The sequence below is a fragment of the Bos mutus genome, chromosome 9, assembly GCF_027580195.1.
Source record: "Bos mutus isolate GX-2022 chromosome 9, NWIPB_WYAK_1.1, whole genome shotgun sequence".
NCBI lineage: Eukaryota > Metazoa > Chordata > Mammalia > Artiodactyla > Bovidae > Bos > Bos mutus.
Genome location: NC_091625.1, coordinates 9,310,426 through 9,335,296, shown reverse-complemented (window position 1 = coordinate 9,335,296; position 24,871 = coordinate 9,310,426). Strand labels below are relative to the sequence as shown.

Here is a 24,871-nt window from a genome sequence, read left to right as displayed (position 1 = left end):
CAATCAATTGACATTTGTTTGAAAGTAGCTAATAAAAAAATATTTAATTGAAAACCAATTATAAATTGAATACCAAGGGAATGAAATGGATCACTTCAGGAAAGAATAAATTCAATCGGGGTGATTTTTATCTGCAATGTTTCACTGAGAAGATTAGAGACAGTGATGCAGATCTGGTAGCCTGGGGTTTGAAGGAGGCTGGAAGAGTAAATCTTCCCCCAAAGCCCCAAGAGGAGTTTCCGTTGTCTATTCAGTGACCTGGTAGCTCAGCTGGTAAAGAATCCACCTGCAGTGCGGGAGACCCTGGTTTGATTTCTGGGTTGGGAAGATCCGCTGGAGAAGCAATAGGCTACCCACTCCAGTATTCTTGAGTTTCCCTTGTGGCTCAGCTAGTAAAGAATCCACCTGCAAGGGGGGAGCCCTGGGTTTGATCCGTTGGTTGGGAAGATCCTCTGGAGAAGGGAACAGCTTCCCACTCCAGTATTCTGGTCTGGAGAATTCCATGGACTGTATAGTCCATGGGGTCGCAAAGAGTCGGACACAACTGAACTTCACTTCACCCTATTCAGTGACCTGTGATTCCACCATTCTTGGCTTATCTCTGTGGTATGAGGTAGTATTTCTCTACCTAGGGGCAACTGGTAACATGAATTCCAAAGGAATAATCTAAAGTTTCATCTAAGATAAACCTGAAGGAGTACACAGTGGTTAATTTCATGATTTCACATTTTATGATTCCAATTTTGTGCTTCACCCACTTAATTCACGCCTCTAAAAGCAAGGAACAGCCTTCACTTAGTGTTTATTCTTTATCCTTTGTTGCAGCTAAGAAAAATCAAAGCCTCATCTCTTCAGATTCTACTCACATCTATCTACATTTTTGTTACCACCCACTTTCCAATCCAAATAAATATAACTTATCCTTTATTATTATATGTTTTTCTCACCTAATGAAAAAACTTTGGTGTTTTGGGGAAGGCAGTGAGAAGCCTGTGTGCTCCTAAATGATCCAGAAGGGATGTGTGTGTGTGTGTGTGTGAGAAAGAAGGAAATACCAAGAAGAAATTTTTATCAATAAGATGAAAGAAGACCGATATTGGAATGAAGGATATAGTGGATTAAAGCATTAAAAAATGTTACAGATAAAGAAAGCACAGCATGAGTAACAAAACAAAGGAAACTCCCACATGACATATTTGGAAAATGCTTCTAACTGGGTTAATTCATGATTTTAGGGGAAAACAAATCAGTTTTTAACTGCCTAATAATAACCACAACAAAAAGCTCTTTCATGCATCTCCTTTGAAAATGTATTTAGATGCGAAAAGATTGCTTTTTATGGCTGTCCTGCTTGTTTAAAATGTATCCATCTAGTTTTACCAAACTCCACTGTAACGAAAGGGCCTTCAATCTCTTCTCACGGCAATGGAAAGTGCTTTGAAAATTTATATCGGTTTCAGGTACATCTGAGTTTCAAGCATATATCCAAAGGTCAAAGTACAGAGAAATGAAATATGAAGGACAGAGCATCTGCTTGTAAAGGACATGACAGATAAGTCAGCCAGGGAATAAAAGTAATCTAACTGCATTTGGCAGAACTTTTCCAGGGACACCTCGTGGTTGAGGAGGATGCCTGACCGCAGTCATCATCCTTGGGGGGCTGGAGGACAGGATCTCTCCCCAGGCGGAGGGTTAACCTCCCGACACATCACTCGCAGTAAACGGGGTTATCACAGCTCACCAAATCTCCTCCAGAAAAACTGCCTCAGACTGAGAGTAAATAAACAGCCCCTATCTCTGTTGTCGTTGTTGGGAGCTATGGCAGACATCTTAAAGAATTTCTTTTCAATAAATATTTTTCTTTCATGATCCACTAATATTTTTCTTTCATGATCCACTTTCATGATCATCAGAATAGTTCTATTGGAAGAAAGTGCTCTATTTCTCAGGAGCTTTATATGTATCTCTTTCCAGCCCAGGGTGATTTCTCCAAATGCACTGATGGGGAAATGTCAAGGGCAGTGACATCAGGACTAAGGCTTTCTGAGATGAGGAGCGGGCCTGCTGCCTTCATGCTCACTGACACACATCTCAGAAGGAAGGCATTGCTCCTGAGCTCTTCTAAACACTAATAAAGATGTATTTTCTAAATGACACAAAACATGGGAATATACATACCACTGGGCCAGGATCGCCTTTGGGGCCCTGTAAGAAAAATGTGAGAAGTCACCTTGAAAATAACGACTGAAGCAAAATCACAAACTATGAAGAATTTTTGTCCAATTTGCTTTAATACATGTAAAAATATGTGCAAGCCTTGCTTTGCTACCGTTTGGATTTGAAGCATAAGATGACGAAATCTAACTTGATAGAACTCCCATGATGGCGATCGCCTGGATGTTGATTTAGTTCTCAGATTTCCAAAATGTGACATCTCTACGCGTAATGCAATTTTTCTTTATTTTGTGTACAATCTTATTATTATTGATTTCATTTATTTCCTCCTGCAGAACATTTTGGTTATATTTCTAATGCATAATTTTCAGTGACCTTAGGATGTCTTTTTGTTGTGTATATGTGACTGTTCAGTGAAAATAGGCTTCATGATAAACAACTATACTCACAGGGGGGCCGGGGGGCCCTGGGTAACTGGGAGCGTTCACACCTCCCTTCAAAAGAGAAAGAAAAAGGTGAGACGAATTTGTAGTAACCTGGAACCAGAAAGTGACTTTACATAATTAGAAAAGTAAATACCTGGATTTTATATAAACTGCTCATTCCATTCCCTTCATTGAATGGTACACCCTTGAGGAGAAATGAGATACGGAATTATTCTTTTACGTTAACAGTGAGAGTCTCTAACTTTGTTGTTTTACCAAATGATATTTTTCCTCTTCTATTTTAGAAACTGAGCTTAATGCTATCAGTAAAAATAACAGTGTTTCCATTTTTGGTTTTTCTAAAGCAAATGTAGAGGAAAAAATCCCAAAGGCATGCGAGCTCCACCTGGAGCACACACACACACTTTCTGCAGGACTGTGATGAATGTACTGATTTGACAGATAAGACACTAATGTATTCAGAGGAAAATATTATTTGCTCATTAAAATTCAGTTTCTGAATTGCCTATTTATGCTAACTGTTTACAGCATGCTGACCTGCAGGCCATAATACAGGAGTGCTGATGAAGATGTGAATAGGGAACAATTTGGCTACTGAAAGGTAATTTTTTCCCACAGTCTTTTCATACTGAATAGAAAATTAAGAGAAACAGGGGATACGATTTTATACACAACCCTGTGTGGATGTACTACAAAATTATATACTTTAAAACAATAGGGAATAGAAACTTCCTAATAAAATTAATCTGTGAATCAAGTCCCAGGCTAACACTTTAAAGAGAACTCATTTGAGAGGCTTTCATAGTCATATATTTTAGCATTCAGGAAAAATTTGCACATGAAAATTTTAGTTCAGATCTTTTAGCCTTTTTTTTTTTTTTTTTTAAATCCCCATAGAATCAATAACTTGCATTTTCCTTTACTGTGATTTCCACATTTTAGCTGCAAAACTGAAGGTCCTTCATTGCCCTGCTTTTGGACCATGGTAGCCAGCGGTGCTCAGGGCACGTGACCTGCGTGCATCCTGCAAACACTTGTGAAGGAAGGAAAAAAGCTTTGTTCATTTATTCCTTTAGTACTTCACTCATCCTTTTGACAATTCAATTCAGCAGTTTGACAAATGCTGAATGTCTACTGTATATAGTCCTGGAGGGCAAAGGATACTTTTGTCTGAGATTTCTAGGGCCAGGGTGGGAGGGTTCCCAGGAGAGACAGCATTTAATTTGTTTTGAAGAATAAATAGCTATGGAGAATCCAGGTGGGAGGAGGAAGGGCGATTTCTTAAGTCCATTGTAAAATACAGGTCCCCTTTGTGGGCTCATGTTGCAGTTTGCTGTGCTGTCCACTAGGGAGGGAGTGCATTTTAGTGTTTGAGCCTCAGGTGCTGTCTGCCCTGCTTCCGTGTCAAGGGAGAAGGTAAGTAAAATGAAGAGCAGGTTTAGGAAAACAGATGCTGATGTCTTCACTGAAGTGTGCAAAGCACACAGACAAGCAACCTATCTTTGTTGTCTTCGGAATCTCAAGAAACCTACCAATGGAGAAAGCTAAGACATAAATCGGCACAACAACATACACTTCCTTTCTTTTGCTTTTTGGTGAAGACGGTATTTCAGGTGATGACTTGGGCCATTTCAGGGAGTTACCCAGTTTTCCTGGATGTTTCCCTTGTATATAAGAGGTGCACATGTTATTAAACTTTCGATTATTTTTCTCCAAAAAAAGTCACAGATGACCTCTGCCCGCTTTGGGTGAGTTTGGCTTCTTAAACTCTCCCTCTGAGGCCAATGGGAAGGAACATTCGGCGAGATGGAAGCTGAGATGCTGTTCAAGCGAGACCCCACTTGAGGGCAGACTTGCTCCAGGGAGAGGCACCTGTCTTCTCCCCAGCCTCCTGACAACATCTGTCTCAGCCCTGAGGAGAACACTGATGGCCCTTGTACATTTCATTCACTAAGCGCTGTATAAATAGAGTTTCCTAGCATCTCAGGCATCATGGATAGTAATAAACACACACAGCACAACACAATTTTTCTATCATCTCACAATGCTGGAAGGGATCTCTTTATGGCCCCTCTATTTTCCATGAATGAGGCTCATTGAGGTTAAATGACTTTTCGAGCATCCCCTCGCCAGGAAGTGGTGAGTCAGGCACCCCCAGGTGAACTGAGCCCACAGCAGGGAGGCCCACAGTATGCAAACCTGAGCGCTGTGCCTCAGGGCTGAGCTCACAGGGAGTCAGAGCTCCCCAAGCCATACTGGCTGCCATTCAAATTCATACATAAAACTCAGACGACTTTTATCCTTGAAGTCCAACACCTTTACAAAAGGCTTCCCCCCCTACTTTTTCCATTATGATATGTTTATTGCAGGATACTGAATATAGTTCCTTGTGCTAGACAATAGGACTTTACTGCTTATAAAAAGCCTCAAGGAGAAGCATGCATTTACGTTTTAAACATGAAACGACTCACAGGTGGTCCAGGCGGTCCAGGTCTCCCAGGGGGCCCCTCACTGCCCTGCGAAGGGTAGACAGACCAACATCAGTGACAGACGTTTCTACCCCAGGTTTACGAACCAGACATTCTGAAACTGATATGACTTGCCATTTTGTCAGCCTTGCAAAGTCTTATTCAGCTCGGCTTTTTTCTTCACCTGGGGAATTACTAGCCCACAGGAAAGTTAAACATCTTTTCCCACAGGCATTCAGATAGATCTTCAACGTTTGACCCCCAGGGACAAAGCTTATTTTCAGATGGAGCCAGGCAACCAGGCGATGAGGTCCTGGGCTTTGAGCGCAACTGGGGGAACTCTCCCCACCTCGGGGTGCAAAGCAGACTTACTGCAAGTGGGGATGGCTCAGGGACTCGGCTCTCTGGGGCAGATCCTCACCCCACCACCTTCATCTTTGGGGAACCAGAGGGGGCATCCACATACTTTAACTAAAGTGGAAAATAACAATCTGAGTTGTGTCTGCGGGGAGAAACCTCTCTCACTACCTAAGTTAATGTCAGGCGTGTCCCCTTGAGCAGAGGTGACCGAGGGACAGTGCTATTTAAAGGAAACATTCTATACAACATAAACAGCCTCAGACATTCTGCTTCCAGGCAAGGCAGACTGAAAATGACATCTTTGAAAAATGAATTCAAGCTGAAACTTGAAACATGGGATTTGACTTATATTTTTATAAAACATAGGCTGGTTATTAGTCCATGATAAGCAGAGGCACGATACTCCCTTTGGTGTCTTTAACCAGTTCTTCCTGTAACTGCTTTTTTTTTTTTTTTTTTTAAAGAATAGCCTCTAACAATCTCCTAGTCTCTTGATTATCAGGGGCAATGGCAAGAAATGGTTAATTAAAGAAGAATCAGAGAGTAAATTCTTACTTATCATGCTCAAGAACTTTGAGGGATTTTAGTCCATTTTCATAAATTTGATGGGTTTCATTTCAATCTCCCCATTTTTTTCATTATAAACCAAATAGTCATATAAACCTCCTGATTGTGTCTTTATCAATAAAGACCAACTGTAAAGATTTTCTTGCCATGTATCTCCCTGAGGCTGAGTAACAATGAGTGTACTGCATGTTTCTCTCTAAGACAAATCAGGTCCTGCAGGCTGCCGGCAGAGCCCTTCAGAGAATTATGTCATGGTTCTCCTGAACTGTAAGAGGACAACAAACAAGGAAAACATGTGCCTACTGAAAGGACTTTTTTTTTCTGGCACAATTAAAAGGCATATTTTCATTCTCAACTGTGGCCCAAAGCTCATCTCTGTGTGGAATTCCCATTAACCTCAAAAGGCAAATCTCCAACAGAATAATTTCCATCAAGAACATGGAGAAAAGGCTGGTGGGGCTGGGCAAACTCCCTAGGATGCTATCAGAGAAAAATGTGTGAGACTGTCTAGAATATGCACACGGTCGCTTTTCAATTTGGGGGAGGGGGATTCCTCTGCTCTTTGATGCCATTATGCCCATTGTGGGCATTTCGGGGTACGAGCCACTGAAGCGGCTCATGGATTCCTGATTCTTAAATTTCTCGAATCTGAATAGTTAGTCCACATGACTCAGGTGCTGGCTCTATCACACTGTGGTGGGCGGTGGTGGGGGGCTTCAGATATTAAATCGGGTACAGTGTGAACTTCCTGCTGAGACCCCTCTTTTGCTGCCCTTCCCTGCTGACTCATTGACTGGACTCCCCATGAAGCAAGCTGTGATGGTTCTTTAGAGGACTTCCCCTATGACTCTCAAAGGATGAAACTTGCAGATTTCCTCAGCAAGCCCATCAGTTACTGGAATCCTGATGCTGAGAGCTGTGAGCTGTTGGGAGCCTTGGCACCTGTGGCTGGATGCCCCGATACTACCCACCTTCCTGCTCTAGTCAGGAGGTGGCTCTCGCCCTGTCCTTCACACAGTGGATGCCCAGGACCTAGTATACAGCCTGGAGCTGGCATGTGGTACCCACATTCTATTCATCCTTTTCCCTGGGAGCATATCTCTTGTATTCAGACCAATTTTGGGACCTATGTCCTTCCAAGCCCCCTTCCCTGACACCTGTCCTACTTTGAAGCTTTGCTTGATTTTCCAGACTTTCTCTAAAAGTGGTCTTACCTTGCATCCACCCCAAACCCTAGTTTGGACAGTGAGATTTTCCCTCTGTACCTTGTCACCCTTTGTTCCCATGGGGCCAGGGTGTCCCGTTCTTCCTAATAAGCCCTGTAAAAGACAAAACTAAGTTTGTTACCGAAACAACAAGAAAAGCCAAGCATGTTGGAAGTTGGTTGCTCAAACTGATACATTTTGAAGGTCATTTGATCATAATTAAATCAGTCCTATAAGCGTATATTTCTTCAGGCTGATACTGCAGCTGTATCCTGCTGATAAGCCCTTGGAAGGAAAAAATTTGTATTTGTGGTCGCTTTTTCACCTTGGCCAACCACATTTAGTGACCTTAATTGGAACCTTTTAATACATTTAAAAATTTAGCCTTGCTGTTTAAATAGCAATTTACATAACATTATGCCTTCCTAAATGAGCTATAATTTTGGTAGTGATCAACATTTTAATACTTCATAGAGCAGAATTAACAAGGTGCATATTGAGTTATGCGATCTGCATTTTACCAATGGAAAACAAAATTTAATTTAAAATCTTTTTTGAAAACAGTTAGCTATAATTTCCATGATTCCTTTCACAATTTTTGCTCTTAACTTTTAATTTTAGCCTACAATTTAGACTCAGCTTTGTTCAATATAACTGCGGTGAAAGCATGAACGGTAAAATTTTCATTATGGCAAATCCATGATTCAAAACATTAAGGATCATGATTACATTCCTACATACCATTTGCATAGGAACTCTAAGGAGAGGAGGATTGCAAAAATTGAGGCTTGAATAGGATTGCTAGATTTAACAAATAAAAATACAATATTTGGGATAAACATGCTATGAAACCATTTATTTATATGAAATTAAAATTTAACCTTAGATCCAATATTTTAACCAGCAACCCTAGTTTTGCACTCTGCTTTATGGAGAGATTGGGTTTAACAGGTGGGAAAAGAAAAGAGATTTCTGTTTTAAGAAAACAGGATACCTAAAGACACAAAGAATGTGATACTGTGTTTGAGGGACAGTGAAAAAAGGTGCCAACTAAAGCAGAGCATATTTTAATTCATAAAGTTGAATAAAATGAAATTGAATCTGATAATCCCTGACCCATTTTTTTATCTTTTCCATCCAGAGAATGAATTCTTAGTTTATGGTGCTTAACATGTAAGGTGTAACCATCTGAGTATCCCAAAGGTCAATGCCAAAAAATTATAACTAAAAGAGATAATGTTCTCTTCTATATCCAACTTCTATTCAAATTGACTTGCTTAATCACAGACAAGTCTCCACAACCCCTAGCAGCCTCAGGTAACACTAACAAAAATCCGAGACATCAGATGCTACTTTTCCAGGCAATGCTTGAAAAATTTACATGGAGGAATGGAGAACAAAAAAGCAAGGAGGAGTATTAGTTCATGGCATCATCTCAGCAGACACGAGTTGTGAGTGAAACAGTTGTAGCAAATACTTACAGGCGGTCCTGTAGGGCCAGGAGCACCTGGAAGGCCTGGAATTCCTTGAAGACCCTAGAAGAGAGAGTTCCTGCCATAAAATCTGTTATCTCATTGGAAACAAAGCATTTAGCTCAGCAAATATTTTGACTATTGAAAACAAAACATCTATGTTGGCTAATCAAGAAACAAGGTGTTTGTCATGTGCAAAGACCCACTTTCTAAGAATAAGGATGTTGAGCTAAAATGCTGTGGCATGCATGGCATCTGTAATGAACATAATTTAATGTGTTTGATGATTCATTGAATATTTTTGATCTCACATTTCACATATCCTCAGAATCATCAATAACATCTTTGAGAAGCCGGCACTGCTAAAGCATGAAAATACAAATTTCAGAGGAGCAGAATGCCATCAAAGAAATACATGATTACATGAACACTTCATTCAACTAGTGGAACAATGGAATCTGTGTTATGATATCATATTTAGTTTAGCTGGCCAGTTCATTTTGAGAAATTTGGCTCATCAGTGAATTTAAATTTGGAATCCTTTAGTGGCTTAAGCATAAAAGTGAACACAAAGCCTCTCTTGCTCTGTCTTAGATTTGTAGCATCATGCTAGTTACACTGGATACATTTATATATTCAAGGAAGAATTGCAAAGATTAACTGATAATTTATGTAATTGATTTGCTCCTTTATCAGATATGTCAGCAACAGAATATTATATTTAAATAAGCTCAAAATATGAACCATTTCACTATTAAAATAATATTTCAAAAGCTATTGAATAGTATAGAAAAAGGGAAAGTTACAAAATGTTACATAGGGTAAGGTCCAAATTATTAAAAAAATTAGAAATGCAGTTCCTGAGAGATGAGACTGATGGAGGCTCATAATGTCTTATCTGGAAACTTTATATCAGATGTGTTTCAGAGTACTGAATTTTCAGATTTGTTTTAAAGGAAACACATGTGCTTATACTGGTATTACATAATACTCCCAGTGGCACTTAAGGCAGCACCCACTAACGAACACGCAATAATTTCTATTGCAAAACACATGATATTCTCACCAAATGGGATACATAGATTGGCTCCATTTGACGTCAGGTCACATTTTTCTGCTGAAGAAATTTAATCCAAACTTGGGAAAAATTTCTCAGGTTTTCAGAGGCATTTGAGCTTTGGAATTGTGGATCCGAGATTGTGGACCACAATAGGACTTTTTTTTTTTTTTTTAAACTTTACATAATTGTATTAGTTTTGCCAAATATCAAAATGAATCCACCACAGGTATACATGTTACCAACAGTCTGAGAAGCACAAATTGGAGTAACTTTTACTCTTTTTGTATATTTCTCAGATTTTCCATAAGAAACTCAGATGACTTCTTTGATGAGAAAAATATACTTTAAAATACCCATTTATTATCTCAGATAACCATATGATGTATCAAGTTCTATTTTGAATGGTTCCACTTCTTCAGGATTCAATTTTCTTTACTAAGTAATCCTTTTATAGTGCCAAATCATTCATTGTTATCGTACGTTCCCTTTCTTTTTACTGTGATGAAATACACATGTGGTTGCTGCTGCTGCTGCTAAGTCGCTTCAGTCGTGCCCGACTCTGTGACCCCATAGATGGAAGCCCACCAGGCTCCCCCGTCCCTGGAATTCTCTAGGCAAGAACACTGGAGTGGGCCGCCATTTTCTTCTCCAATGCGTGAAAGGGAAAAGTGAAAGTGAAGTCACTCAGTTGTGTCCGACTCTTAGCGACCCCATGGACTGCAGCCTACCAGGCTCCGCTGTCCATGGGATTTTCCAGGCAAGAGTACTGGAGTGGGGTGCCATTGCCTTCTCCAACACATGTGGTACACATTGTAAATATCAGACACAGTGACCATGGTAGAATTGCTACATAGTTAATTGCTACATAGCTGTTTATGGGAGCCCTAGAAGAGCAGGGTTGCACAGGGTCAGGGTTCACTGCATTACTGGGATCAAGGATCAAGCTCTACGGAATATGTCCATCTAATGCCTAATGGGATCATATATTCCTTCAGGTTTTTCATGTGATAGGAGGGGAAGAAATGCTGGAAGAAAAGCAGCAGCACTTCTTGGGAGTGCTGAAATGCCTCCTGTAATAAGAGTCTTGGGTAGAACCTTAGGCACACTTGTGTTAAAGAATGTGGATCTAAACTTTCTTCAAGATGGGTTCGTCCTCAGTGGCAATGCTCTGTGTGTGTGTGTGTGCATGCACACGTGTATGCATCTGCGGGTGGTACACATTAGCATGCTGTTTTGACTCTTTTTATTCCCCCACTATTAACTTGTTTATGGGGTTATAAGTGAAAAGGAAAAAAAAATTCCTTTGGGAATGGACCTCTAAGTATCTAGAGATTATAAATGGTGTACCACAAACTGCTTTATCTCAAAATAGCCACATTTTCATAAAATTCTCTCTATATGTACATGTATAAGATATGTATGTTCTTATGTATTCTTCTTTTTGCTACTTTTAGTCTCAAGACTGAATCAGTCTAGAGATGCTGAGTCTTTAGGTAGTCTAATTTATAAGCTTGGGACTCATTAACCTTTGATGACCACATTAAACTTTAAAATAAACCTCAGTCCATAAATAAAAAAATCGTTCTCAGCAGTCTTTCTCTGAACAAGCTGAAATTCTGTACTAAGGGTAAAAGTTACTGTGGATGTATAAAGGGCAAGAAGATAATTTTAGAAGACAAGAACGTCATTAAAGAAGACAAATACATATTAAAGAGTAAGACAGTCAATTTAGCATATTGTACCAAACTAAAATACAAATTAAAATTTATTGCATAGATAGTCAAGGATCATTAGAACTAAGTTCTTTCCCTGTTCTAATATTTTGATTTTACCATTCATAGCTCAGTTGCTATCAAGAATATTTATTTTTCCACTGCTGCAATTTATGGCTGAAGATATTCTGCAAGTCCCACTTATTGATTATTATTCTAAAATACTGTAAAAAAGACCTGCATTCCAAGCAAGAATCCCCTCTGACTGTAAGAGGTGAGTCTGTGCCCTATCAGTGTCTGCCAGTTTGTTACCTTGAGCTGTGACAAAGCATCTGTAACGACTGGACAGAGGGCAATGTCCCCTTTGTAAAAGCAAGAACAACAGGGAACTCTTCTCTTTAAGTTTCCAAATGGACTATGATCATTATTAAATAGTAATTGGGAATTCCTCAAAGAGACAGTGTGATGTCATTCTATATCTTTTCCAGTAAGGGTAGGACAGACATCTTAGGTCTTGTAATTAGATATTGGTGGTGGTGGTTTAGTTGCTAAGTCATGTCCAACTCTTGCGACCCCCATGGACTGTTATGTGTGTATTAAAATAGGATAATTTCTTGGCCAGTTGGCAATATATATGTTCTTGGGCAAAGTTTCATTTACTTAAACAAATCAACAAATCAACAAATTAAAATTTCAGGGAGTATCTGAGTCCAAGAAGACAAGATAATATTCAGTATTTCCCATCTGTCAGAGAGAAACAAACTGCATTGACCCATACCTTCCGAAAGGCCCAACTGAGTTGTATATTACCTCAGGTGTATTCATACTTTTCATGTGATGTGAAGAAACAATGAAAAACAATCTCCTTATGAACTAGCTGGAATTGAATGTCTAAGAGTCTTGTGCAAGATCTGTGTACCCTGTGTTAAAGAAATCCACAAGTTGTACTTAAGGAAAAGCACACTAAAATAGTGGAGGAATTAAGGAGGGGTTCAGTTCACTGCAGAATCAATAAAAGTTAACTTCTAATAAATTTAATTTAGAGTCACTTATAAAAAAAACCCGAATTCCAATTATTTCCTGATCTTTTTGCTATTACTTTCTCAATTGCCTTTAAAGCCTACTTCTTGAACCTAGGCAGTTAAAAGCTGTTAGACTATTAAAATCAGATACTATGCTTGTACTTTAGTGCAACTTTCTGTGGAGCATGAAGATGCAAAAGCTCAATAACTCTTCCTTATTTCGAAAATAAAATGCCTTTACTCTTTTATTTATGGATGAAAATAAATGTATTTCTTTGCTCCTCAATTTTTAACTTGGAAAAAAACAAGCCAATCCTTACTGTCTTCTTGAATAGAATCAACATTAATTAAAAACAATAACATGGTAATTTATAATGTGAAATATATAACTCCAGCTCAAAAATACATCTACTTTATATTGTCATGATTTTCTACACTAACATCAAGGTTAATATATGCCAGATGGCTTACCCACTTTCATTAAGAATTATTAGTATCAAAACTGTTTAAACTAACAACAATTCATCATCCTAATTGGTTTTTCTAAGAGTTAATGTGAATTATGCAGGAAAGAATGCTATCCTGAGATCGGCATGGCTGAGAGTCAGAAAATTATATCACCATCTCAAAAGCACATTTGACTTTGAACCTTAGTGGGAGGGTGAGCAGATGATTAAAAGCAGTCCAGGCAGACCCTTTTGATTGTGTGTGTGTGTGTGTGTGTGTGTGTGTGTTTTCCTCCCATGAGTTTGAAAGTTGAGCAGAGATACAGACAGACCAAGGTCATTGAAACTGAGTCACGTTAAGGCAGAGGACCAGGAAGTTCTACTGAGTTCTGGAGCTGCCCTTAGCCCTAGGCTGGTTGCTAACTAGCCCTTCAATTCTATGAGCTCCTTTAGGATTCTTTTCAGTAAGTTTCCTCTTTCCTCTTGCTTTTGTCTTGAGAGACCTAGAATTTTTACCTCCTGCATGAAAACATATCAATTAACTGATATGTTAACTTTGTGCTTAAATTTCCTTGTCCCAAAAACTGGACCACTGACAACAAACATCAACATATTATTTAAAATGTGCTAACATTTGGGAAAAAACACTGTTTTTGTTTTTATTTGTTTAGCATCAGACATGAACTATAGGGAAACTGATGTCCTTTTGTTGTGTCCTGTGTATGAAGGCTCAGTGGGAGGATTCCATGGTCAGAGGAGTCTGTTACCTCATCACCTTTCTCCCCAGGCACGCCAGGGTAGCCCCGCTCGCCTTTGCTCCCCTAGAAAGACAATACATTTAGTTAGTATGCTCAGTCATTTTGTCATCTTTGGAAAAATGAAAATATCCTTCTAAGGACACTTGGGGCCTGTCATTTGGACAGAATTGGGAAACAAATACATGACATATGCAAACGGCTTTTCCAAGATATTTTTAGAAAAGGTACTGTATTTTAAAATGGATTTTTTTTTTTTAACCCCAAACTGAAAGCTGCACAGAAGAGAGATTTCCCTACCTTTGGTCCTTCTCTGCCTGGGATTCCTGGAGGACCCCGTGGCCCTAGATCGCCCTAGAGGACAGAGCAGTCGCAGGTAAGTGAAGGCACCATGTGGGACTTCCAGGGTCCCCTGGTCCACACTCAAGCCTCGCCTTCTTACCTTCCGGGCTGCAGAATCAAACTTTCCGGGCTCACCAGCACCTGATTCTTCTCCTTTGTTGCTTTTCAGCCCAGGGACACTGGCTTGGCAGTTGCCACAGAAATTCTAATGAGGATAGAGATAAGATCACTTATAGATTCATCACAGTAATGTATAAAAGTGAGCTCTGATTGGATTTGAACTTCTATCTGAACCTTTGCGAGAGCTGAATGACGGCCACTGCTATGTCATTCTATAATTTAATCGGTTAGAATGACTACTTTTGGGGGGGCAAAAACTATCTTAAAAGATAAACTCAGTGCACTCCCCTCATTGTCCAGTGGTTAAGACTCCATGCTGCCAATGCAGGGGTCACAGGTTTGATACCTGGTCAGGGAACTAAGATCCCACATGTCTCATGGTGTGGCCAAAAAAAAAAAAAATAAACTCATAATTCAAGGACATAGAGTTCCAAATGCTTAGCAGCATGTTAAAAAAGAGGTGGCAATAAAGTTTGGAATAATCAGCAAGATCACAGAGCTCATACAACCAAGAGCATAAATCCTTAAAAAAAGAAAGAAAAAAAGAGAAAGCTGTGAAGAAAGGATTTTTCCTTCTGAGAGCCCAATCAGTTGGAAACCTATACACAGCTTTCTAACATTTTGTTAGCTGAAGCACTCATGTGGGAAATAATTACTTGAGTGACTTGGACTTGACTTCTAAGTCAAATCCAAGTGCAGATAGGAAATCTAAGTGGAATTACCTTTCCGTCTCCTTCTCTGTAATCTTTAGCTGATCTGGAAAGGCTTGAATTTAGATGTCTGAGCTCACAAGATAAAAGTTCTTATCATGTAAAGCTCTACAGAGGCTTATTTTTAAATACATTGTTATAAACATATGATCAGGAAAGGCATAAAATAGGGATCACTGAGTGGGGGAGATAGTTTAAATTTAACAATTGACCAAAGGTAGGACAATAGAAGCTTCTATTCTTTCATCCTTTTAACCAAGTGGAAAAATCTTTAAACATGAAGTGGGAACTAAAATTTGCCATTGATGAGAAATTGACAAGAAAGTCCATATTATTCAAGTCCAATATTTTGACCCAGTGCATATGAGGACAAGTTTGATTTCCAAACATATGCTCCATGGAAGACTAATTTTGTATGGTATTGAAAAGGTTCTGAGGCAATTTGCCTAAAAAATGCTGGATTAGAACAATTCTCTTTATGGTGGTCCTTCTTAGTGCTGGAAAACATTAGAAGGAGTTGGAGTGTGCAAAGTTTCCCAAACCAATTTGACCACCAGGATCATTTCATTTAGTTAATGTGCTGGTAAGGAGTTAAGAAACACATACCTAATTGTAGGACAACAACTATTAAATCTGAAAAACTATGAAGGTAGCAAGATGCTTAAGGACTTAGGAGAACCAAAAAGCTTTCCCTGTTTCAAAAAGTATAAAGAAGGTGAATTACTGTATCTGTAGACTTTGGAAATAGTAACATTTTAGAATGGATTATTCAATTGATTTTTTAAAAACTGAAGTATAGTTGATTTACAATGCTGTGTTAATTTCAGGTACATAGCAAAGTGATTCAGTTATATATAGATATATATCTTTTCAGATTCTTTCCCACTGTATTGCTGCTGCTAAGTCGCTTCAGTCATGTCCGACTCTGTGTGACCTGGTGGACAGCAGCCCACCAGACTCCTCTGTCCACAGGATTCTCCAGGCAAGAATATTGGAGTGGGTTGCCTTTTCCTTCTCCAGGGCTAAATACTAGGAATATAAAATAAATCACACATATATACATGTTGCCCATGTGAAAGTGAAAGTCACTCAGTTGTATCCAACTCTTTGCAACTCCATGGACTATACAGTCCATGGAATTCTCCAGTGGAGTGGGTAGCCTTTCCCTTCTCCAGGCGATCTTCCCAACCCAGGGATTGAACCCAGGTCTCCTGCATTGCAGGTGGATTCTTTACCAGCTGAGCCACCAGGGAAGCCCTGTAGCCCATGTGTGTGTATATAAATATACTGTCCATTCATACATTGACAGATACTGCGCATGAAGTTAAGTGGAATGTAAAGGGTTCAATCTTAACATTCCACAAAGAAACAGGCAAATACATATCCTACATATGTTCCATTATCATCCTCCCCCATTTGTTTTACAAATAAAATAAAGGGAAGTATTACAGAAAAAAATGGCAGTGAGATTAATTCCCTAGCAGGTGGATAATAGGTAGAGATTATTTTTATTTAGTAGAGTCACAGGTGTTAGGGTAATTGTCAGCTTTGGAATTTTGTAAAGCACTTTGTAAAATCCCATGACATAAAACTCAGCCTTCAAACTGGCTGTTTCTTGAGCAGCTTTTCCTTCTGGACTGGCCAGGGCAGATACTGTGAGGAGGACTGGGTTTCACAGTGGAGAGCCCAGGGGGTGGTGACCACCATTAAGAGAGAGCTCACTCCAGGGAGAAAACAGTCCGCTCAGGGTGTTAATGGCACTCTTCCTCTCATAGGTCACTTCCCAACTACCCACTCACCTCAGAACTCACAGCTCACCTCAGAACTACCCACTCACCTGAGAACTCACAGCTCACCTCAGAACTACCCACTCACCTCAGAACTCACAGCTCACCTCAGAACTATCCACTCACCTCAGAACTCACAGCTCACTTCAGAACTATCCACTCACCTCAGAACTCACAGCTCACCTCAGAACTACCCACTCACCTCAGAACTCACAGCTCACCTCAGAACTATCCACTCACCTCAGAATTCACAGCTCACCTCAGAACTACCCACTCACCTGAGAACTCACAGCTCACCTCAGAACTATCCACTCACCTCAGAACTCACAGCTCACCTCAGAACTACCCACTCACCTCAGAACTCACAGCTCACCTCAGAACTACCCACTCCTCCCTGCGCCCTGGCTCCCCACCCCTCCAGTCCCAATATGAGAGGCCAGTAAAGAAGAGAGTCAGGGGATTAGTACCAATGGCACAAGATACAGATGGATCCATGTTCCTTTTTCTGTCTGAAAGATGCTCTACCATTAAAAAAAAAAAAAAATGGAATTTTAGTTCAGGCTAACTCAACCTCTGGCAAAGATTTCCTTTCTGATTTTTTTTCTGGAAATTAGCACACAATTTCTTACACGGCAACAGAATACCTTGAATAAGGCCCCGATATCTCCCAAGAGAGGAAGTGCAATCTGTGGATAAGAAGAAAAAACCAAATACAGGTATTTAGACATATACAGGCACTTATAATACAAACATACAACAAATGTATGCCCTCAAAATGCTGAGCTGCTGAGATTTCTCATCATAAAGCTTCTAAGAGCCTCCCATTGCCATCACGATGGTTGGCTAACATGAGGCTTCCTCTTCAGAAACAAATACAGGACACTAACAGAGTTCATAACCATTTTTGAGAAATAGAGAAATACCATTTCTTTACCATGAACACGGAAACACATATCGTTTCAATTCTGAGTCATGCCGGGCAACCGTCATGCCAACCTTAACATATTATTGGTTTTAAATTATACATAAAGACAAATCATTTGTTAAAAGGAAACCATTCCTCTGCCAAGCAAATCATCAGTCTGTTGAGAAATATGGAAAGTACAGGATGTTTCTCTTAAAGCTGTTCCTCATTGAATTCAAAAGAGCCAATAGGTGGCTTAGGTGATAGGCAAAATAAGACACTGGGAGACTCAGGCAGAATCTCCCTCGTGTCTTAAAATGTCCTTTCAGAGAGACACCATAAATCCCAATAACGCTTTAGACTCCCAGACAATACATACATGATTCACTACATTGGGGAGTTAAAGGCCAAAATACCTCGCTGCACATAGCTTATAAAGGCATGTAAGCCCTGCACAGTGTGAGAAGCAGAAGGATTTGTGAGACTTAGAACTGAGAGGCTAGATCTGGATTTTATTATACAAAATTCTTAATACGATGTCATGTACCATATGGCTTCTTAAATTATAACTGCCGATTCTGAGGCTATTTAAAGGGATTTCACTGTCACTCAAAGCAAAGTTTAACCTAAAATAAAACTTTGGACACACATTTAGTGCCTAAACCCATTTTGAAAGAGCCTACTCAAGGCAGTTTTGTAATTTAATCATTTCAGCATTTTTAAAGCCACAGAATCAATAGATATGTACCGTATTGTGGGAAACTTATCTGCAAACATTCATTTAGAAAAATGAAATTCATTTAGTCACTAGCACTAGAAAGAACAGAATCTGTGGCTATGTATTTTAACTCAGTTTTCCATGGGATTGAGACATATGCCAAGGTTCAATTTGGGGCAAAATTGTACAACTGAATTATGCCCTCATGAAATAAGTATTCACCACATACACAAAAATGCTGATGTAGCTTGAATTTTTTTCCCCTTTAGAAAATAATGGGGATAAACAAAATCACCAAGCAGTCACTGAGCATTCTAATTGGTTTAGACAGCAAAACTTGCTTGGTAGGCTGTTTGGCTTCTGGGTGCATTAAAGATACATAAATCAGGCACAGTCTGTCAACATACCGGGTCACCTGGGGGGCCTGGCAGACCTGGCTTTCCATCCCTCCCTGGAGCTCCCTGCAAACAGAAACATCATGTTCAAATCTTTGCACCTTGGCATAAGAGCAGATTAAAACAGGTTTGGGGGAGAGGGGAAGCAGGTAAACATTGTTCTTACATCATTCCCTGGGGTCCCTGGAGTTCCTGGCAACCCAGGGAGACCTCGAGGACCCTGCAAAAGGGCAAAAATAGATACTTATAAGGACAGTCCTTTAGTAATTACCCTCCAGGTCAGCAAAGTGGATTTGTGGTGCCAAATAGCTTGGTTAAGTAGCTTACCTGAATCCCTGGCTCTCCAGCCGGTCCTTGGGAGCCCTGAGTAGAAGGAGATTCAATGATCATAATTCTGCTGGGAATGTCCATAAATTATCCACAAGGGAAAAAGGAACAGATACTGTCATGTACTTAGTGGAGCAGCGGGGCTCGCCACCACACACACCCTGAAAACTCTCTGCAAAGTTGGCTAAGAGTTCTGGGTGGCAGATAGACCTCTGACCAAATGCAGTGCTGGAGGTACCACCATGACTGCGCTTGGATGCCCAGGACGTTCGTCTTGGCCCTGCCATGGTTCCTGCACACTCATGAGTGTATAAACACCACACCTGAGTTCTGTCTGTCAGACACTGACCGCCCACAGGGTAACCAGCTCAGGCTTCCTTCCTTCCTGCTTTTTACTGTGAGTCCTTTCTCTGAAGAAATTGCCAGAACCGGTTTTCAGTGATAGGAGTAGGAAATAAAACTTCAATCAATTATTCTTTTCTGTGTTAGAAAACTGGAATTTGGGGGAAACTAAAATGGGATAGAAGATTATCGGTGAACCTAACGATGACAGATCCTTCCCTACTGCATGACTGTGGGCCTCTGGCTGAGGAAGTGACTGACTACCTGGGTAAGCAACGAGCTGGGGTCCTAGTACCTGACTTCACTACCTGCTTGCTGCCTTCTCTCTTCTTACTTTGAAATAAATATTCATATTGTCAAAGCTACTTTTTTGCTTCCTTGCTATTTATTCTGTGTGTTTAAGTTATTTTTGGTTTGTTGGTTTATTATTTTTTTCTTGCTTCAACCTCCTTCACTCCCCTAATAATTTCCTAAACTACTTTTTTACTTTAACTTCCCATCTCCAGTGGTCTTTACCTTCTCGCCTTGGAAAATCAAACAGCAGTCAAACACAGTACAACCATTCACTATTTACATCTTCTTTTACCTCTCAGGATAATTTCATTTCAAGGCCAATCCCCAAATTAATGTCATTAGAATAACCATTTATCTCACTTTTCTTGCGTAAAAATCTTTTATGTTTTTTCATAGTAAATATAAAGTTTTATCTCTTACTGCTATTTAGTCCACAAGCATACATACAATGGTCATTATTACCCTTATGGCTATTATTTGTCTTAACTATCACAAACAATTTTTATTACCTCTTCTCTAAAATAATACATAGAGATTTTTGATATCTCATTTATATGCACTCCATTAAAATTAAGTTTTCATTTTATTCTAATTGAAAACAGACAGTAATATAGAATAACCTAATATTGGGGCATTCTCATAATCTATATATAATCTATATATTAAAAGAACAAATATATAGAATGGAGGATTAAAGGGTTCTTTTTAATATATAGAATGGAGGATTAAAGGGTTAAGTCCACGTTTTATAATTCAGAAAATCAGTGTATGTGTGATTAGCATCTGTAAGTCAATAAACAGTGGCTACCTTCTGTGTTAGGATGTAACTACAAGGCCCATTAATTCTTGCCCTCTGACTAGCATTTTTTTTGTATTTCTTCCTCTGACCATTTCATTCTTTTCTGTTATGCATATATGTCACAAGATCTTATTTCACAATAGCGGGTCAACCGGGTTTCACGAACTTGATTGAATTTCACTTACAGTTCGGCCAGGAATCCCTATCCCTGGGGGGCCTATGTCCCCTGGTGAGCCTTGGACACCTGGAAGTCCTCTTTCGCCCTGTGCAATGAGATGCTTCTATTAGTGAGAGGTTCAAGGGACAGGAATTTTCTAGGCACATTTTGCAAATTATTAATTCTTTAAAAATTATCTTTGATATTTTACCTTTGGCCCTCGTGGACCAGGTGTCCCAGGACTTCCATCTAATCCCTAAAGAAAGAAAAGAAAATGAGGTTAATATATTTTCTTTTTCTAAAAAGTTTACTTACACTTAAGAAGTTATAACTCAAAAATATTTCATTGCTCCTCATCTTTTTTGCATAAACCTTTTTTTGTAAAAGAATACACATTTTACTAGGTTATAAATTTTGTATAGTTACTTTAAAATATAAGATGTTTTCATCTTTAAAATGAGGCATCTGATATTGAGAACTTTATTATTATTATATAGAAGGTCAAAGGGGATGAGGAAAAAAAGGCACATGAAATAAGCATATGGTTTAGATTTTCCATAAAATGTCCTGGGATTAGCCCAAGCCACAAGGACTTTTTTTTTTTTAATAGATGACGTGCCACATATGCAGAGCCTCTAGAAGGGAAATTTCAAGCAGTTTGTTTAAGACTGTCCAAGGAAGGTTCATGTTTTAAAACTAGCATACTTTACTAGGCTTCTTCGATCCCTAAAGAAGATTCAGGGGGTGGGGTGGGGCTATAAATCTTCCAAAATTGTATGTAAAATGGTATGTGTATGTGCATTGTCTTCAGAAGAGAGGCCTTTGTATCAAATTTCCAAAAAGATTAGACCTCTGATCTAAAGAATAAGATGAATGCTTCTTTTTTCTGCAGACCTAAACTTATTGCTATACCTGTGATCAGAAACAGGGAGTACACAAACAGTGATTCATCAACTTTCAAAGGAAATATCAGCAAAAAGGTTACTACTTACTGGTTGCCCTGGCAGGCTTTTTCCTGGAGGACCAGCCTCACCTTTTGGACCTGGAAGTCCAGGAGGGCCTGTAATCCCACCTGGGTCTCCCTGAGGAAACAAGGTAAGATGCTCACTTCACAGCTCAGGTTCACGGTGGGCGGTGTGGCAGCAACCATACTTTAAATTGTCATCACAGTCAGTCACACTACATTCTCTCATTCACTCATTTCACAATGTGTACTGAGTGCCCAATCCACACAGACACTGTTGTCTTAAGTGCACTTGGATCTTGTGGAGAGCTATGTTTATGGTCTCCTGAAATGTATGTAAGTGAATAGATAGATGCACAGAAGGGAAAATCTATTCGTCATGTAATTTTTACATTTTCTTTAAGTTATTCTCAAGGAATGGTTCCATATTAATATACTATTTCCAACATGTCATGAGATTGAGACTTCTTAGGTCTATACCTGTGCTGTCTATAACTATAGCTGAGCATGAAGCAGACTTTCCAAGTTCTGAGATCTTCATCTCCAAAGCGGTTCCTTTTGTCACATTGTGTTTCAGAGCCAGCACCCGGCTGCCACAGTGAACCACCCCAGAGAAGCCATTCCTGCAGAGTCCACGTGAACTCCTATCCCCTGTGCAACATCAGCTGCCGTGTCCTGTCCTTTCACTCCTCCAAAGTCCTTATGATCCCGTCTCATCCTCATCCTCAGCTACTTAACATGCAGAGTGAATGAAACAGAAGCGATACCTTTTCTCCTTTATTGCCTTGTTTGCCTGGGATCCCGTGTTCTCCTGGTAACCCCTAGAAAATTCAGAATTAAAGGGCAAGAGCAATTAGAACATTTCTTATTGTAAAAACATTTCTGTCTCTGAGTCTTTGTCAGGAGAACTAAATTTTAACATATGGGAATGTGCTGATTTTGGTCTCCTGGAGAGAGAAAAACATTAATGAAAGTATGTGGCTTATTGTTTCAAGTGAGGAAACCTGGATGTAATGGGAAAAAAAATAAATAAGGGAGAACTGAACCAAATGCCCATCCGTATTACTGCCCCAAACAGGATAAACAGAAAATATACTTTTACTTTGACTTGGCAACAGAGGCATTTTCTCTTTTTATTTTGTTCTCTTTTTTAGCCTAGGCCCTATCACATAACCTCATTTCTTATATACCCTGTGGTTCCACCTGTGCCACCAGCATTTTGTTCTTTTCTTGTAAGATCTCTCCATTAGGCTCACCTGCAATGGTTCACTAAATGGCTCGGGGGAGCACCAAAAACTTTTGCTCCATGAACTGAATGTTCAATGTACCAAATGACCAAATGCGCTGAAAGATGAAACCTTGGAGGCTCAGCCTGGCAGCATTGATAATAAAGCAAGATGTCAAGGGGCTGCTCCTAAAATGATGGGAAAAGGAGAGATTCTAACAGTTTCACAGAGCATAATCAAATTGCCAGATAGAGGTCAGTGTCCAAGAAGCATTTTCCTTGTTTTGCTCAAGTGAGGACCGATGGAGAGGTTTTGACTCCAAAGATGTCAGAAGGCCAGGGAATTTGTTCAAGGGACACAAACATCAGAGATGGGATATAAAAGTGAATTTACTCAATCAAAAAAATAGCAGAGTACCCATTCTTATTCTTTTCAGGTGCAGAAGGAACGTTCTCCAGCTCAATCACATGCTAGGCCACAAAACAAGTCCAAATAAACATGAGAGTAGAAATTGTATCAAGCATTGTTTCTAACCCAAATGGTATGAAATTAGAAATCAATTACAGGAATAAAAATGGGATAAACACAAAAACATGGAGACTAAACAACATGCTATACAAAACCAGGATGAAAATGAAGAAATCAAAAGGAAATCAGAAAACACATCAAGACAAATAAAAATGGAAACACTACTTTCCCAAATCTATGGGGTACAGCAAAAACAGTTCTAAGAGAAAAGTTTGTAGTGATACAAGCCTAACTTGCGAAACAAGAAAAATATCTCAGATAAAAAACTGAACCTACCAACTGAAGGAATTAGAAAAAGAAGAACAAGTGAAACCAAAAGTCTGCAGAAGGAAATAACAAAGATCAGAGAGGAAATAAATGAAATAAAGACCAAAAAAAAAAAAAAAACCAAACAATATAAAAGATCAACAAAACAAACATCTGTGTTTTTTTAAAAGATAAACAAAAGTGGTAAACTTTTCATGAGAGTTCATCAGGAAAAAATGTGAGAGGACAACACATAAACAAAATAAGAAACGAAAGAGGAGAAATAACAACCATTACCATGAAGATACAAGGAGATAACAAAAGAACACTACTGTTATATGCCAACAAATTGGACAACCTAGAAGAAGTAGGGGAGAAGGCAATGGCACCCCACTCTGGTACTCTTGCCTGGAAAATCCCATGGACGGAGGAGCCTGGTAGGCTGCAGTCCATGGGGTCGCTAAGAGTCGGGCATGACTGAGCGATTTCACTTTCACTTTCCACTTTCATGCACTGGAGAAGGAAATGGCAACCCACTCCAGTGTTCTTGCCTGGAGAATCCCAGGGATGGGGGAGCCTGGTGGGCTGCAGTCCATGGGGTCACACAGAGTCGAACACGACTGAAGCGACTTAGCAGAAGAAGTAGACAAATTTGTGGAAACATAAAATTTTCCAACACTGAATCAGGAAGTAATAGACAATCTGAACAGGCTAGTCACTAGTAGTGAAATTGAATTTATAATAATAATAATGATAAAATTACAGAAAGTAAATAACTGGAACTGGACAGCTTCACAGGTGATTTCTACCAAACATATAATGAAGAGTTAACGCCTACCCTTCAAGATTACTAAAAACTGAAGAGGAAGAAACACTCCCAAATTCATTCTATGAGGCCACCATTACTCTGATACCAAAACCAGAGCAAAACAGAAAATTACAGGCCAATGCCACTGATGAAGGACTTCTCTGCTGGCTCAGTGGTAGAGAATCTGCTTGTCAAGCATAAGACACAAGTTTGATCCTTGGGTTGAGAAGATCCCCTGGAGAAGGAAATGGCAATGCACACCAGTATTCCTGCCTGGGAAATCCCATGGACAGAAGAGCCTGTCAGTCTATAGTCTATAGGGTCTCAAAAGAGTTGGATGTGACTTAGTGACTAAATAACACAACAACACCTCTGATGAATACAGATGTGAGAATCCTTCTGAAAATATTAGTAGCAAACTGAATTCAACAATATATAAAAGTAATCACATAGCATGATCAAATGGGATTTATTCCAGGAATGCAAGGATGTTTCAATATCCATGAAGCAATCAGT

General features: G+C 39.5%; 1 protein-coding gene across 1 annotated transcript in view; it reads right to left on the bottom strand.

Annotated features, from left to right (window-relative positions):
* The window catches only part of COL19A1 (collagen type XIX alpha 1 chain), a 412,517-nt gene that overhangs the window by 33,552 nt on the left and 354,094 nt on the right, over positions 1 to 24,871 (bottom strand). The window contains exons 24-40 of the mRNA XM_070377142.1: positions 22,315 to 22,368; positions 21,576 to 21,665; positions 20,795 to 20,839; positions 20,612 to 20,689; positions 18,992 to 19,027; positions 18,831 to 18,884; positions 18,677 to 18,730; positions 17,292 to 17,333; positions 14,131 to 14,235; positions 13,989 to 14,042; positions 13,701 to 13,754; positions 8,703 to 8,756; positions 7,282 to 7,335; positions 5,093 to 5,137; positions 2,755 to 2,805; positions 2,625 to 2,669; positions 2,179 to 2,205 (exon numbers count right to left, since the gene is read on the bottom strand). Coding sequence (XP_070233243.1) covers positions 2,179 to 2,205; positions 2,625 to 2,669; positions 2,755 to 2,805; positions 5,093 to 5,137; positions 7,282 to 7,335; positions 8,703 to 8,756; positions 13,701 to 13,754; positions 13,989 to 14,042; positions 14,131 to 14,235; positions 17,292 to 17,333; positions 18,677 to 18,730; positions 18,831 to 18,884; positions 18,992 to 19,027; positions 20,612 to 20,689; positions 20,795 to 20,839; positions 21,576 to 21,665; positions 22,315 to 22,368 — 942 coding nt within the window. The remainder of the gene's footprint in view (positions 1 to 2,178; positions 2,206 to 2,624; positions 2,670 to 2,754; positions 2,806 to 5,092; positions 5,138 to 7,281; positions 7,336 to 8,702; positions 8,757 to 13,700; positions 13,755 to 13,988; positions 14,043 to 14,130; positions 14,236 to 17,291; positions 17,334 to 18,676; positions 18,731 to 18,830; positions 18,885 to 18,991; positions 19,028 to 20,611; positions 20,690 to 20,794; positions 20,840 to 21,575; positions 21,666 to 22,314; positions 22,369 to 24,871) is intronic.